A 15795-nucleotide genomic window follows, 5' to 3' on the forward strand; every position below is an offset into this window, starting at 1 on the left:
TTTGTTGTTATGTTTCTGTTAATCTAATTTGCTTTAGATTGAACTGGGTTTCTTTCTTGCTATGCTTAATTGCATTGGTAACTATATTTTTTTCTATGCCAGGGCATTGCTGATATCCAGAAGCAGTATTTTGATCTGCCAGTGCCTTCTTGAGTCTCTCCATAAGTATTGAGATTATCATGGCATCATAAGAATGGTCACTGTGAGGGTTTGAATCTTCTCTGGATATAAAATATACTTCAAATTTAAAAAGAAAACATAACAACCACATAGCTACTAGTTATTGCTAGCAAGCTGGGGGCTACTAATTTACTAAGTTAAGAAACAGTTTTAATGTGCATCCCATTCATTTCAATTAGAATCATAGAATCATAGAACGGCCTGGATTGAAAAGGATCACAATGATCATCCAGTTTCAACCCCCCTGCTGTGTGCAGGATCACCAACTACCAGACCAGGCTGTCCAGAGTCACATCCAGCTTGGCCTTGAATGCCTCCAGTGATGGGGCATCCACAAATCCACAGCCTCCTTGGGCAACCTGTTCCAGTGTGTCACCAGTAGAATAATATAAAATAGCAGTAGTGACTGCCAGCGTCTTCATCATGAATGCTCTTCCTACTGGAGAGCACAGAAAGGAAGAACATGTCGTACCAAACGAAGAAAAGTTTTCTTCAGAGTTTAAAAAAAAATATCATCTATCTGTATTGCCTTGAATCTGAAGTCCTATGTAAATTCACCAATCCAGAGCCAAATACAGCCCAAACAATGATAATTGTTTCTCTCGTGTTGTAACAAATCAGACATTTTCCAGTCTTGAACTTTCCAGAAAGATTTTTCATTATTATGAAATTATCAGTATTCTTTACATTTAATGTTCACTAACGCAGAGTTAATGAACGTTCTTTTGGGAGAGAAAATTTCATACTAGCTTCCATCTCTAATTTCACACCTCAGATTAGGTATGAGGAGGCTTTGAGGCTGGGGATGCCTATCAGTTCTCTCTCACGAAGGCACTCGAGGGAAATGCATATCTGGAATTGACTCTTTCTTTGCTATCTTATCTTTCCATCCTCTGAATTCCCATCTTTCAGAGGTTATTTGCCAAAAGAATACCACTGTACCAGTCACTGCACACTAAAAGAAATAGATTTTTCTAGTAAATAATTATCATAAATTGCACTAGTGTAAACATCTGCTTATTATTGAGCCAAAAATACATGTCCACTAGTGTAATACCTTGCTGTGGATTTATGAAAAACAAATCTTATCAAGTCATCAAATTAAAGCATAGATTGTTTTTTCCTTGAGAAGCAAATTAGAACTTGGAACTCCCACCTCATGGTTGAGAAGTGTTTTACTGTTGCTGTGTTGAACCCAAGACCCTCTTCACATTAAGGCTGTTAACATGTAGCTCATGAGGATGGCCTCACTGTCTCAGCAGCGGCCTTCCTTTCTCAATGTGTGTTAAGAATCATTAACAATTCTGTACATTCCTTTTCTAAGTTTTCCTCTTCCTGTATGTTCAGGAATATTTCTTCCCTCTATTCCAGCCCTCTTTTAGTTTTCAACCCCTAAAAAGGAAGTACCTGTACCTTCTGAAAATCGGTATAAAAGCTCACATTGTTTGGAAGATCTTCACACTACTAATGATGACACTAGAAGAATCCACCTTATTGCATACATAAGAGATGATGCTTCTTTTAAACTGGCAAAACAACCTCATCAGGATCTTCATTTGCCTGTCTCAGCTTTGCAGATGTGCTCTTTTCTTCTTGAAGATTCTTACCCACTGTTCTGTGGTTGTGATACTGACATTGTTCACAGTTTTCACATGCTTCTGCTCTCTTAAGAGATCTGTAGGAGAATGATAATTTACTTTCAGGTTTCAAGTAGATTAGTCAACCTGGTCTGTATAAAGTTTCCAGCACGGGACTCAAATTATGTTAATGTATTAGATGACTTAGACCAGCTCATCTTGAGTTTGTTCTGAAAATATGCATTTTGTGTTTTTCCACATCCTTTGTGCCAGCCCTGACCTGGTAGCATTGTTTTTATTCAGTTTGTGAGTTCAAAATGCTGTGCATCTCTGACAGTTACTTTGATTCTCTTACTGTGATGTCATGCTGGTCTCTGAATGAAATTTTATTGAAGCTAATGAACTTACTCACATTTCATTCACAATAAAAGCAGACTTCATCCCTTTTATATCACTGGCAGCTGAAACAATACCAGCCACACCTATGGCACAAGAAGGGAAAATAAATTTAAACAAGAGTGATTAAAGGGAGATTTAAGCAAGGAGTGTAGGAATTTATGCTGTTGGTTCAGATAAAAAGATTAGAATATTGTTTGAGAGAATTGTGTGTGCAGAAACATCAACATAGAGAAACACTACAAAATCCCATGCAGAAGTTATGGTCAGAGGAGCAATGTAAACATTAACTAAGAAGGAGAGAGGAGGGAGAGACCTTTTATGCACAGTCGTTCTTGGAAAGACACTCGAAACTACAAGAAGAGAGGTGGGTTTTGTTGTTGTTGTTTTTCTGATCTGGATTCATTCTGTGTCTCAAGGAACAAAACTTTCTCATACATGATATGAAAATAAAAGGCACTGCACCTTGTAAGTACTTCACTCTGTCACTGGCGTATCTCCCTAATGAGAATAGCTTACAAACCTCCTCTTGCTTCAATCTGAGTAAAAAAATATGATATTAATAGCGGAAGTGAATGCAGTTTCTGAGGAGATAGGTTGCAAGTTTCTGTTAACCTTGAACTCAATTGGAACATGAAGGAAGATAAAAATTATTTTCATTTGAATTGACATTCTTTTTCTAATAACGTGAAGGAGAATGCTCACATTGTCTCACCTGAAATAATGTATACTATTGCTACCCAAATGTGATCTTCTTGAGAGGGAAACTGAGATTTATTCGCTGCTTCAGGAACACAGCTCATAGGCTGAGAAGATGAACACACACAGATTTTAGCAGTCATTTTGGCTGCAGGCACACTACTACGCTTGCTGAAAAAACTGCACTTCTTCCTTAGCTCTGGGAGTTGGAGACTGACTGCACTTTGGAGCCCATCGCCTCAAATGGGCCAGCGCATAAATATAATGTAGATGAGGGAGTGAAAATCTGCCTGTCCTGGTAAACATCCAGAGATGACTTTGGTGGTTTCTGCTAGAAACAGAAGACTTCTAAGACAAACTGGCAATAACTTAATTAGACAAATGGGCTTGCAGATGAAGCTCAATGAAAGAAAGTCTACTGAGAGGCTGTGGAATTCACTGCAGAGGCTGAGTCTACTTGCACATGTGCCTCAGAACTGGAAGCAGTTATCAGTGAAGAAGATGGAACTGAATTATCACAAGCCTCTAAATACATCTGTGTTCAATACACGTTATAGAGAAGGAGGTTTTGATCTGTCTCCTGACTGATGATTTTCTGTTCTTTCTAGAATAAAAGTGATTTCTAAAATGAGAAAAATTAGAAGTAATGGAACAAATCTGTTGTTGACTGATACTATGAAAATCTATATAAAATGAACCAAGACATATAAATAAAGTACTTGGACTTAAGGAAGATGCCTAGATAGTTGTGAGGATATATGAGCTCATTATTGCTTTGGATTTCTTTTAGTGATGAAGTATGAGTAATGAATGCCCTCAAAATATCCTACAAAGTCAGGTTGTGGACATCCATTTTTAAGATGAAGTTCAGGTCATCAAAGGAAAGGATCTATAAAAAGGCAGGTGATTTGCAATGGACAGATTATCCTGTCTCTTAAAATCACAGATCAGTGTAGCTACCTGCTGCAGCAGTTTCTTAGAAAAGGAAGGAGAAGATTAAGTGAAACAGTTTTCATAAAGGAATTCTACTTGCTGAAGTTTTTTTGGCTTTGAAGAAGAGACGGATGCTTATTTACTTGCAGAACGCTTTTGATGAGCAAAAAAACCCACAAGCAAAACATGAGTCAACGTATCTAGTAAGTACATATATACAAGAAAACTACTGGGGCAAAAATGAGCTTATTCTGATGCTGAATTTACTGTATTTATTGATGCTATTTACTCTATATTACTGTAATATTAAATGTAAGACATGGGATTATCTAAGAAACTTTATCATTGTAAAGCAGTCATCCTGATCAAGTATGGATCCTGTAGGGAAATACTTTATTAAATGGCTCCCTCGCTGTTTACCTGCTGCAAAGATGGTCAGTCCTCTGAGTCATCAAACAATTTACTGTGCCTTCAGTGCTGAGCCTAACCCATCGTGATGAAGAAAAATAAAAGCAGATTCAGTGGGCTACTGAATGGAAGTTTACAGGAAGATTCTTGATCACTAAGAAAGAGATGGAACCAGAGATGCTTGGTGTGAAGAGAAGGCTGATCAAAAGGCCCACATAGGGCTGCCTTCACAGCAGGCTAGGGCCTGTGGCAAAAAAACATGCCATAGAGAAAAAAAAACTGGAAATTGTGCTCTGTGGCACATTGTGTTTGCTAGACCCAGGAAGTATGCGGTGCACATTAATATCTCACTGAAAATCAATACATCTACCAAGAGTTGTAGTAAGATTTCTTACTACTTACTTACTGGTACTGTACCAGTGGGATACAGCCTGCCTAAAAAAGAGACAGCTGTGCACATACTGGGTGCATACCTGGTAGTCTGAAAAAAAAAAAAGGAGCCAGGATCTGCTTTGTCCAACTCCATGAATAAACAGCCACATTCCATAAAACTTTCATTACAAGTAGTCATTTGGAAGTTCAGCAGTAGTGCAAAAGCTAGATAGATCAGAGTTGAACAAAGTTTAGCATTTCTACAGTACTTAAAGGCTCTTGTCTGAGCCTGTTGCAGACAGCCTTTAGTATAGATTCTGCTACTTATGCTTTGAGAAAGTATTGATGAACAAATCAATATTAAGTGTGCAGTAGCCGTTTAGAGCAAATATGTAAGTAAGAATTATTTCCTTTAGGTTTTGTCTTGGAGAACAGGAACATTGTAGGAGATGCACCCGTCTTCCCCCATGGTTTGTTGCTTTTGTGAATGATGAAGACTGAAAAACGCGCTGCAAAGTTTTAACAATTATCTATAGCAAAGCTCATGTCTAAGCAAGAAGCTTTGATGGAAACAGATGCTACCTGAAAAAGACGGAAAGAAACTGACTGATTAAAAATGGAAAATTTGTTTAAAAATATATAGCTATCACTATGAGCTTTTTCTCATTTAAAGAGAAAGCCAGTAAACAGACCTTGAAGAGCAGAATCCTGAATTTTAACAGCTTCTCTCTTACCTGAAGGAATCAAGCAATTCATTGGGCCAAGCTGAAAATACTCTGGTGCAAAACTGATGGAGGTGGAGAGGAGGGAAAGAAGTGTTCCTTATGGCTATTCCTGAATCCTAAAATACCCATGAAGAAACTGAATCCAGAACACGTGCCTCAGGAATGACATCTTTAAATCGAACACAGCCCAATTAGGTGTCAGAGAAATGGGAATCAGAGAAACGATGGGAACTCATTCATTGAGATCTTGTCCAGTTTTCTAAAGGGTTATGAAATAGGAAAGATTCCACTAAATTTAGGGTTAGTGATTTGAAAATGTCTTGAAATAAATATAGTATATAAAAGCTATTATTTTAAAGTAGTCTTTATTTTGTAAACGACTTTTTTTCTGCTGCTGTGGACCTACTTGCCATTCTAGACAGTGAGATTATTGTGATAGACTAAAAGTGTTGTTATGATGCAGTGTGGGTGAAATAGCACAGTGTATCTGCTAATGCTCTTCCTTTAGACTAAATGTAAAAGCTGTTGCGAGTTCTCTATTCACGAGAAGGCAACTGGAGCTATAGAGGCTCTTTAAAGCACAGACACTGCATAGAGCTGACTGTGGATTTGTGCACAGGTGGGTCTGAATGAAAATCCAGTGATCTGAAAGGAGCTGTGTGTGTGTGGTGTGAATGGGAGTTCTAGAGAAGCAGCACAGCAGTGCATAGGTAAGCAGCAAAGAAACTCTGGAGAAGCCCTTGAAACAGAACGCCTGGGAAAACAAAAAGTCCAAAGAGTACAATGGGACAAAATGCCATAAAGGAAAAGGCTGGGAAGCATGAACTCCTTGGAAAGTGCTCTCCTTCATTTGCGTCATACTGAATTTAGGACAGCAGAACTGTATGTATGTTATTTGTAAATAAACACGATTGCGCCAAAGAAATGACTGACTTAAAATTGTTTTTCTACCTATGTGACCCTTTTTATTTTTTTTTAGCCTGCTGGTTGGGTCCAAAGGATAGCCATGATTTGGATGGCTTGGGAAATCTAGTTCAACTGTGTGAAACCAGCAAATCCCCATAGAGGGGAGTTTTGTGAATAGAGTTTTGCCTTTTTCCCCCTTCCCTTTTCCTCTCTTCCACCTGATAGTAGAGTGACTTTTTACCGAGTATCTGGGCTACCATTAAGGGACTTGGAGAAAACAGATTAACAGGTAAGAAATGAGTTATGTTAATGGAATGTACATTTTAAAAAGGCAAAATGGTCCTTTTAGACAAACTCTAAGTAAAGGGTTATAATGTTTTCACGTGCAATGACTGCATATCAATTATAGGAAAATAAAAAGTTACTGTTTGTTTTTATCTCTTTTTTGGTGCACTAATTATGGTATTGATAAGGTATGGAAGTGGCCTAATTGTTGTAGTTGTGACCTCTAAATTATTGTTAATGTTACTGTCAGTATGTGCTTCACATCTCCTCCTTAATGATATGCAAATTGTACAGCAGATTGTCACATTCTCCAACATACAGATTCCCTATTTCAATTACAGCGAAGTAAATCTCCATTACTAATGAGTAAGCATTTCTTTTCCATGTACATTTGCATTATAATGGACATTTTCTTTATGCACTAAAATTACTCTTTCCTTTACAACAACTTTATATTTCATTTTACAGTAAAGGCTACGACATGGTGATTTATTCTTTTCTGTTGGGTTTATCTCTTTTTGAAGTGTCAAGTGTTCTAGGTAGCCTGACATTTTCTGTCCTATGTTATTTTTCTGTTCTTCCAGAATAAATATGTGTATGTTCTTTAAGACAACCTGCTTAATACAAATCATGAAAAAGTAAACTTATGTGTCAGTCATAAGTTAAGCCATATTTCAGAATTGTTGCTTTGTTTTGTTCATGTTGCTGAGAAATTTTGACTGCTATCTATGTCATTGCAAAGTGACCTTTGTGATATAATGTTTGACCGATTTGAATATAAAGAACAAGTGACCACAAGTGACCCATATTGCTGCAAGATTCCGCTCTGCTTAACAGAGCATAGCTTTTTGGCTATTAAATAAAATCCCCCAAACAGACATTTGCTGCCCTGCTAATGCGTACATCTACAAATGCAATGGGCAGCTGAGTAAAACAAAGGGGAAAACTGTTGTTCCATCTGAGCTATGTGGCTCTGCTGCCAGCCCCGCTCCCTCCTAAGAGCTGTGGGCAGTCCCTGGGTACCACCGGACTTGGGCAGCCGGCTCCAGCCAACACAGGATTCCCTTGGTGACCCAGGGGCTTCCCCTGCCCTCCCTCAGGGAGCGAGAATATTGGCAAGCTGAGTCCCTGTGCTGGAGATCCTGCCTTCATTCTGGATGGCCCCAGGAACACGTCCCCTTTTGTTATACCATGAGGACTGTGAGTTTTATTGATAAAGTGGGAATTTCATCTTTGATCACGTGCAGTTTGATTTCATTGGGGTCTGTGCAGTAAATCACTTTACAGGAGCCAACACAGTTTTCTGTATCACTGATTAATAATCATTAATATTCTTGAACATTTCTAAGTTTCCCTGGTGGTGGGTGTATATATTGGGAAGAAGATGGGTGTTGGGTTCTTTTAATCATATAAGTACCTGGGATGTTGTGAAGAGACAGAATGTGGTTAAAACATTAGGTATCATTCCAGAAATGCAGGAAGAAATATATGCAGCCAGATGTTAGAAGTAACATTGATTTCCTGGTCACTGTGCATGAATTCTTTCTAGCCTTGTGTATATCCTGATAATCGGACGGATTACAGTATAGATACAAAGTTTGTTTTGTTTTTATTTTGAAAGGCCTACGGTATGCAGCCTTTTTCCCAGACAGCAGCAAAAAACAAGGTGAACAATTTTTGCACTATGTGGTTTTGAATTCTGTCATATTTTCTATTACGTTTCTGTCTTCCATTAGGATAGCTTAGTTTGCTATATTAACCACCAAACCATCATCCATATCACTTCCAATTCTGAGTTTAGTCTGCATTATGTATGTATCTAGTTTGATGATTTTTCTCTCTCCTGGGGGCTGGAAGTGGTTACTCACACGTTACAGTTCAAGACGTTGTTACAATGGTTGCCCTTAAATCAGTCATTTTTGGAGTGGCTGATGACACCTGGTGGTGTATATCGTAAATGCAGACTTAACCGCGTTTGCAGCTGGCGGAGGATGTTGACCTGTCCTACCCCGAGCACTGGCAGGCACTTTGAGCTCTATAAATGAATCTGGTCTCCTGCACGAAAAAGTCTCCTGGGAGCACATTCTCCTCCCATTCAAACACATGCAAACCGAAGCAGTAACATTTCACTGCTGCTGGAGCAAAATTACTGCCTCTGACCTTGCTATTGAAGTCAATAGTATAGCTTCTCACAAGGGCTATGTACCTTTTTTATTTTCTTTATTAACTTTATGGATATGTTGCATAAATGAATGTTTTATATATACTTATGCACTAAATATACTGCATTAAACTAAAAATCTCTGTGAAAAACCTAGTGATGCCTATTTAGAACTAATGATATTTTCAAAACTTTCAATTGGGACTACTCAAGAAAGCTTCTTCTGGTGTTTTATTTAACATGGTTTCTGGCTTGAGCGCGTGGTTTTTCTTGCCAGCAAGTAAGTTTCCCTGTGTTTATTAAATTCCACATCTCTGCCAGCATATTTCCTAACTATGGAATATCTGGAATATACCAATAAGTAACGAGTGTGAATAAAAAGGAAAAATCCTGGAATCCTTATTCTGCAGTGAAATTCCTCAGTAGCCAGAATCTCTTGGGCTCTTCTCCATTTGATTTTTCTCGGGATAAAACTTCAGTCAAACCTTTCTTGCTTAATTGGCCCTTTGCCACTTATTTATTTATTTGTCTTGCAGTTCTGTAAAGAAGTATTACATTAAATATTGAATATCCTCATTTTTTGTCAATCTGCAGAGAAACCACATGCATCTACAATGCAGTATCTTTAGTTATTTCTAAAATATTGCAAAGAAAGGACTCTCAAAGTGTTCTGCCACTGGATTTTGTTGAAGGGGAAAGATTTGGTGAAATGAGAATACATTCTTTATAGCTATATTAAGTGGTATTGTTTTGCCATTCTGAGATATGCAGAATTGATACATAAATAAGAAACAAAACCAGTAGAAAGTCAAGTTACACTGTTAATCTGAACAACAAAGCAGGATGAAGTTCTGAGTCAGAAATTGGTTAAGGATCTTTTTTTGATATTTTATTGGTTTGTTTCTCCTAAACTTACTGCTCCAACATTCATGGGTATAAACTTTAGTGTAGGCAATTGGGGTTGTCCTGAAATGTCTGATATTTGTGGAGGACTCTGGTCAGATGAGTTATGTACAGAATACAGCTGCTTCAGCCTAAGGGACTGGAGGTGCCACTTTGTAGCACTTCTTACCCCACATTGTGAAGGGGACCTATGGACCTGAGGGGCTCTGCTTCCCAGGCATGGAAGAGAATTGGACAAAAGCCTGTTCAGGCCAGTGGTGAGAGTTGCAGACTCCACCTTTACAGCGTGACATTAAAAAAGCTCCATCCGATTTTTATCAAGATAACTTCTTGAAGAATAGGAGTAATTTTTTCAGATATTTGAACCCACTGAAAAGTGACATTTGGAATTAAAAGGCATTGGGAGTTTAATCTGAGATATGACAGTTATTTTCAAAGTGTAAGGAAAAGAATGGCATTTCAGATAACAAACATTTGATGGTGGCCACTGGCAATTCTGTCTGGTTTTAGTGTTTGAGATTCCTAGAGCAAAATTCTGCCTCCAAATTATATGCATGCTATTCTCAATTACTTCATCAAAGCTTATGCACATGTTTCAAAGGTCAGAATTTGGCCACTGGGACTGAATATTCAAGAAAGAGTGTATTAAAGACATCTGTATATCAACAGAATCACATCCTTTGTCTTCTGTAGGACATTTCAGGAATAAGTGCTATTGGGCACTGCAAGTGAAACAGTTTCTGTTTTTTGAATTGTATTGAGATTGCTTAGCAAACACATTTCTTGCAATTTTAGGTTCATGATTTCATGTATTCTTTGTAACTTAACACTGAAAAGTTGTCAGTTTAAAGAGAGTAAAGACTGGAAGGAGCCACCCTTCAGAATATTACAGTTGAAAATATACTGTAACAGTCAAACCAAGGGGACATAGTCTGAGGAAATAGGTATGCTCAATTGAAGTGCACAGCCTTTTGTTTGTAGTCTAATGCAGAGAGGTCGACATCAGTGTTGTACATGAAGGTAGAAAACAAACCCAAAACTTTTCATTGTGGACAGAGCTCATATTTGAAATTATGTTACCGATCAGACACTTGAAAAAGCTAAAACTTGGCATTCACATGCTGTTTGAGTTAGCACATATTAAACTGATGAAGATCTTTAAGCATGTAGGTTTTCCCCTGTTTTTTAAACCTTATACACTTCTTAAACTGTTTATAATGTCTAATTGCTACTGGATTACAAGACATATATCAATTTTGTTCTTAGTTCCTGAAGATTTTGACAGAATATCATACCAAAATATTTTGTATTTTTTGTAGGACTGGGAAACAGAAAATCATGACTGGTATTGTTTTGAATGCCATTTGCCTGGAGAGGTGTTGATATGTGACCTGTGTTTTCGTGTGTATCATTCCAAGTGTTTGTCTGATGAGTTCAGGCTTAGAGACAGCAGTAGTCACTGGCAGTGCCCAGTTTGCAGGGTGAGTACCTACGAGCTTTCATGTGCTGATTAGAGGGTTGCTATTCATGAATAGTTTCATTAAGGTGTCCAGATGGTCTGGCCAGGTTAATGGATAAAGAACTGAATATTTTAACAATGGTACATACCTAGAGCATCTGTACAGAGATACTAAATTATGGTGCATGTAGCAGATGGTTATTGTTGAAGACTCCAGCAAGTTTTACTTATACATTTGACAGCACACAGTATACTGTGTGGGAATGTGTGTACGTATGTATGCAATGTATGAATGCAGTATATTGTGGAAATCTTCAACATGAGTAAGTAGATTGCTGTATACGATGCTGCTGTTTTTACTTAACCTCATTTTAATGAATCATAATGTAATATTTTTTTTTTATTTTGACCGCATTCCTAATATTTTATTAGAATCATATTTTGCATTATGAAGCTACAATCATGTTGCTGACAACTGTGGTATCTAAAACCAAGGGGTGAAATTCTGCCTTTCATTTACTCCTGTGCATTTATTGGCATGAAAAAGTCAATATGGATTTCATCCATCACCCATCTGTATCTAGACTGCTTTTTCTTCACAGTTGTTTCTCTAATGAATATAGTAAGGTGACAGCAGTTATTTCTTATGTATGTTAGAAGAACAAGCAGGTATGTGTCTACGTGTTGTTAGAAGACTAGACATATGGAAGTGCTTGCTGGTACCCAGCCTTGCATCAGCCAGATGTTTTTCCTAGCTGTTGTCATCTCCGCACAGCCTCCCACGGTGCACCACATTTTTAGGCTTCTTTCGATAGGGAAGAAAGCATATGAGTAAGACAAAATTGTTGATATAAAAGGTATAAAAATCTGCCAGTTGCCTTCTACCTTGGGTTACTGGAGGAAGAGGAAGCTCCTTGCCAAAGGCTGAAGTCTAGTTGTAGGGCACAGGACTGACCTTCAGATGATCTCTGCTGTAACCAGTATTAGGGGTTGGTGCTTCTTAAGCACAGAGAAGTGTTGTGTTTTGTTTTCTTTTTAACATATGGATTGTTTTGTTTCAAAACAGTACTTTCTGACTGCTGTTACCTTAGAACCAGTTGTAAAAACCTGACACCTGCCTTAGAGTGGGAGCTCTCAGGATTTAGGGAAATACCAAAAATAAGAAGTGTAAGGGAAGCGTAAGGGAATTAAAAACTATACTAGTGGCTGAGAGCAAGCAGTTAAGAATAAAGACATGTACTGTATCCTCCTGTATCAAAGTAGCAGCATTTAATTTAACTACTCAGTATTCTCTCTGTTAAAAACAAAGAATGGGAGTATATATGTGAATTGCTTTTAGATTTTTAAAGTAATCACCTTAATAATTGTTGTTTCCCATAATAAATATAGTTCTTACAAATAATTAAGATCAGATAAACCTGATCCAGTCTCCACTCTAGTTTGCAAACAGTTTTAGATGACGCTTGGTGAAAGAGGGAATGTAAGTGGTTTAAGTGAGTTTGTGTGTTAGGAGGCTTATGGCATCTGTCTTACAAGATGGATGTCTGCAGAATGGAAGAGCTGAACTGCTGCATGTAGAGTGCACCGATTTGCGGGGTGGTCTGCTCTGAGTTCAGCTGGATTTTCATCTTAGAGCTCTGAGATACTTTATGGCACTGATGTTAAACAAATATTTACCTTTAAGAAAATGCTATGAATCTTAGACCATATGTAGTGTGTCCTTTTGCCTATTGATTCCCTTTTTGTTATACAGGGAGAGGTTTGGGGGTCTGTTACATCCTTCCTGCTCCAGAGACCTTTGGCTTGCTCAGTGCCTTGAGTGATAACCAACGTATTTATAAGAATGCTGCCATTTTAAATGCCATGCCATCCATTTTTCCCTTGCTCTGGCACCTCTTACGATAATTACTCCAATTCATTTGAAGCCCTAAGTTTGCAATCTGGGGCTAACGAGGTTTGCACAGTCCCTGGGAGCAAGGCAGAGGTCTAGATGAGAATTAGCATGCTTGTGTCAGGTTTCAGTATTCTTCCACTGCTTTCCCCCACCTTCCTAGGAACAGGCTGCTCTAATTTTATTTTAAAAGAACAAGAGAGGCCTATATTCAAAATACTATGGTAGTTTAGAGAACCCTGGCTGATATCCAGAGGACATAACAGAGCTTAACTATCTTGCGTAAGGGCAATGGGATTTATTTTGCGTTATCTGCAGTAAATATGGATGTTCAAGGAAAGTAACAGGGACAAAGAGATGTGTATATTTTTGTACTTTTTTTTCTTGTGACTGGACGTAGAACATTTTACTGAGGGATCTCTGAGCTCTTTACAGAGGTGAAATGGAAATATGTTTGAAACCTAATATACTGGGAGAAATAATCTAAGAACACTTCATTCTTATGTAAAGATTGCTTCTGTAATGCTGCCAAGGTCAGCAAGCCTTTGGATTATTTGTTTCACAATTGCTGGCTGTACTAGTTCAATCAACCTGCGCAGCTTTATCTTGCACACTTGACTACTCAGAAGCATTTTATAAAGGACGTTGCCAAGGATTTGTTCATAACTTGAAAATATTTTTTCTCCTGTAACGTTTAGAATGTCTCATTCTTGGCTTTTTTTTTTGTTCTTTCTTTTTTTTTTTTTTTTTTTAATTTCACAGAACTAATCTGAATATTTTATACCTTACATAATTCTCAGCAGGAGACAAGTGTCAAGCAAAGTTCAGCTCAAACCATACTGCAGTGATTGAAGATGCTCCCTGACTGTTGACTAATACTGTCTTAAGTGAAATAAATTTGTATTATCATAAAAATTCCTGGTAGATAGGTCACTAGGGAAAGATGGTATCAAATGGTCTTAGGGATTGCATTAGCCTTTTCCCACTACTGGAATGGTCCGTGCAATGCAGGGTTAGTCTGCTGGGTATCTGGAGGATGCAGGAGACTTGTATGCTTATTGCTACTCTTTGGTTGGATAAAGAGAGGAAATTAATCTCATCCAGTTGTTAATTTAGTACCTCAAAACTGCATAAAGTACTGCAAAAATGCAGTGTTTTATTGTAGTTGTTGTTGTTTGTGAAAATAGACGTATAAAAGAAGTCTGAATAGGAGAACATAGATCCCAGATTGAATAGCTGACTGTGATTAATACTCAAAAAACTTTTTTTTTTTTTAGTATTTTTTTAAGAAAGGCAAAATTATGCACAGTGATGTATTTTGTCCCAGAGGAATACATTTTTTATTTATGAAACAAAAAGGAAGAATTAGTTTTGGTTTCACTTTTCTCCCTGGGCTATTTTGTTATTGTTGTTGTTGCCGTTGTTGGGTTTTTTTGCAAATGTCTGATCAGGCATTGATCTTTCATGCATGTGCTGTACAAGGAATTATAACCAATTTACCCATGGTAGTGGGTTATTCGGTATTTCTGTGTTTTGTGCATATGCAAGCAAAGTAAAGTGTAGAGCTTAAGATATGAAATACTGTGCTGATACGTGTTCCATAAGTAGGTTGTTTCAGAGTGCTGGTACTGTAGTGAACATTTCATAGGGTACATAAAAATTCTCCATCATGCAGTTCACAGTTAGCAATAGGTGTACATGAAAAGTGAGAATGACAAATGATAGAAAAATAGAAATACAGGCACATGAAGATTACTGAGGAGAAGTAGAACTAGAACTTTCTGTAAAGAAAACTATCGCAGCCAGAACCTGTACAATAACTACATGATGGAACATATTCCATAAATAGGGTCTGGCATATTTATACAAATTATACCTATGCATTAGCACCAAATTCCTCTGTAAATTTAAACCCTAAAAAAATCAAAGGGCCAGCAGGTAAATCAGAGAGCTCATAAACAACATTGGTGAATAAATGGTAGACTTGTACACTTAGTTCTCCTCTGTGGAGGTACCCCTGGAAATCTTAACTGCTTCTGGAAATGGAACTGGTGACTTAGAAAGATGTGTCTGTCACTGAGCAGCCTTCACTTAATCCATCACTGAGCAGCTTCCTGCTCTGATGTGGAGCTCTTCAGTGTGTGCATACACCTGACAGTTGAGAGAAGAATGGGAAAAAAAGGTTAATCAGGGACTATAAGGAAACCTCTGTACCTCAGAGTGTGAAGCATAGATAGTTCCACCATAAACAGTGCTCCTTCAGGATGGAGTGTTTCTTGGGTGTCTCTTCAGCTGGTGCTGACCTCAGGGAGTTCATAAAGCCTTGCAGTGATTTCCTGCACTGTGCATGTCAGGGTTGCTAAGTCACTTGCAGCTTCACAGTGCAGCGTACTGCCACCCTCTTTCCCAGTGAAGCACTTCTATTAATCTGGGATAATGAATGCAAATAGTAACGTAAATCCAGTCTTCATGTACCAACTTCTAAAAAATAGATGTGCCGCAGAGGGTAATGCATATTTAAGGTATTTCCTGCACTTACTAGCAGTTAGGTTGCAGATTTGGCCTTCTGCCTACCAGATGTTATGAATCTTCTACATGAGGATTGCTATTGCTATTGTCAAGTGCTGCACTCCTGCACTCACAATGTAAACATCAATGCCTGGCACTTGACTATGATTCAAAGAGGAAAGGCTGCTGATTTCACTATAAATTGGTGTGACTTGGAAATAATCCCTGCTGAGGGATAACCCTGGTGGGCAGCTGAGCATCATGCAGCCACTTGCAAGCTTCACTCCTTTGCTCCTCGGTGAGAACAGGCAATGAGGAAAGGAGGAGTGAAAGCAAGAAAACCTTGTAAGGTGAGAAGTGGAAGAAGAGAAGAAACAAAGCAAAACAGAAAA

General features: G+C 38.1%; 1 protein-coding gene across 7 annotated transcripts in view; it reads left to right on the forward strand.

Annotated features, from left to right (window-relative positions):
- The window catches only part of ZMYND11 (zinc finger MYND-type containing 11), a 101853-nt gene that overhangs the window by 63442 nt on the left and 22616 nt on the right, over nucleotides 1-15795 (forward strand). For 4 of the 7 annotated variants that reach the window (XM_052692616.1, XM_052692618.1, XM_052692619.1 and 1 more), the window contains 2 exons: nucleotides 8103-8147; nucleotides 10865-11026. The exons of 1 other annotated variant lie outside the window; for it this stretch is intronic. In XM_052692616.1, coding sequence (XP_052548576.1) covers nucleotides 8103-8147; nucleotides 10865-11026 — 207 coding nt within the window. Of the gene's footprint in view, nucleotides 1-1765; nucleotides 6486-8102; nucleotides 8148-10864; nucleotides 11027-15795 lie in introns of those variants that run through there. 2 more of the 7 variants (XM_052692623.1, XM_052692621.1) reach the window with 2 other exon arrangements.

Source organism: Tympanuchus pallidicinctus, unplaced genomic scaffold (assembly GCF_026119805.1).
Source record: "Tympanuchus pallidicinctus isolate F22 unplaced genomic scaffold, pur_lepc_1.0 scaffold3, whole genome shotgun sequence".
Classification (NCBI taxonomy): Eukaryota; Metazoa; Chordata; class Aves; order Galliformes; family Phasianidae; genus Tympanuchus; species Tympanuchus pallidicinctus.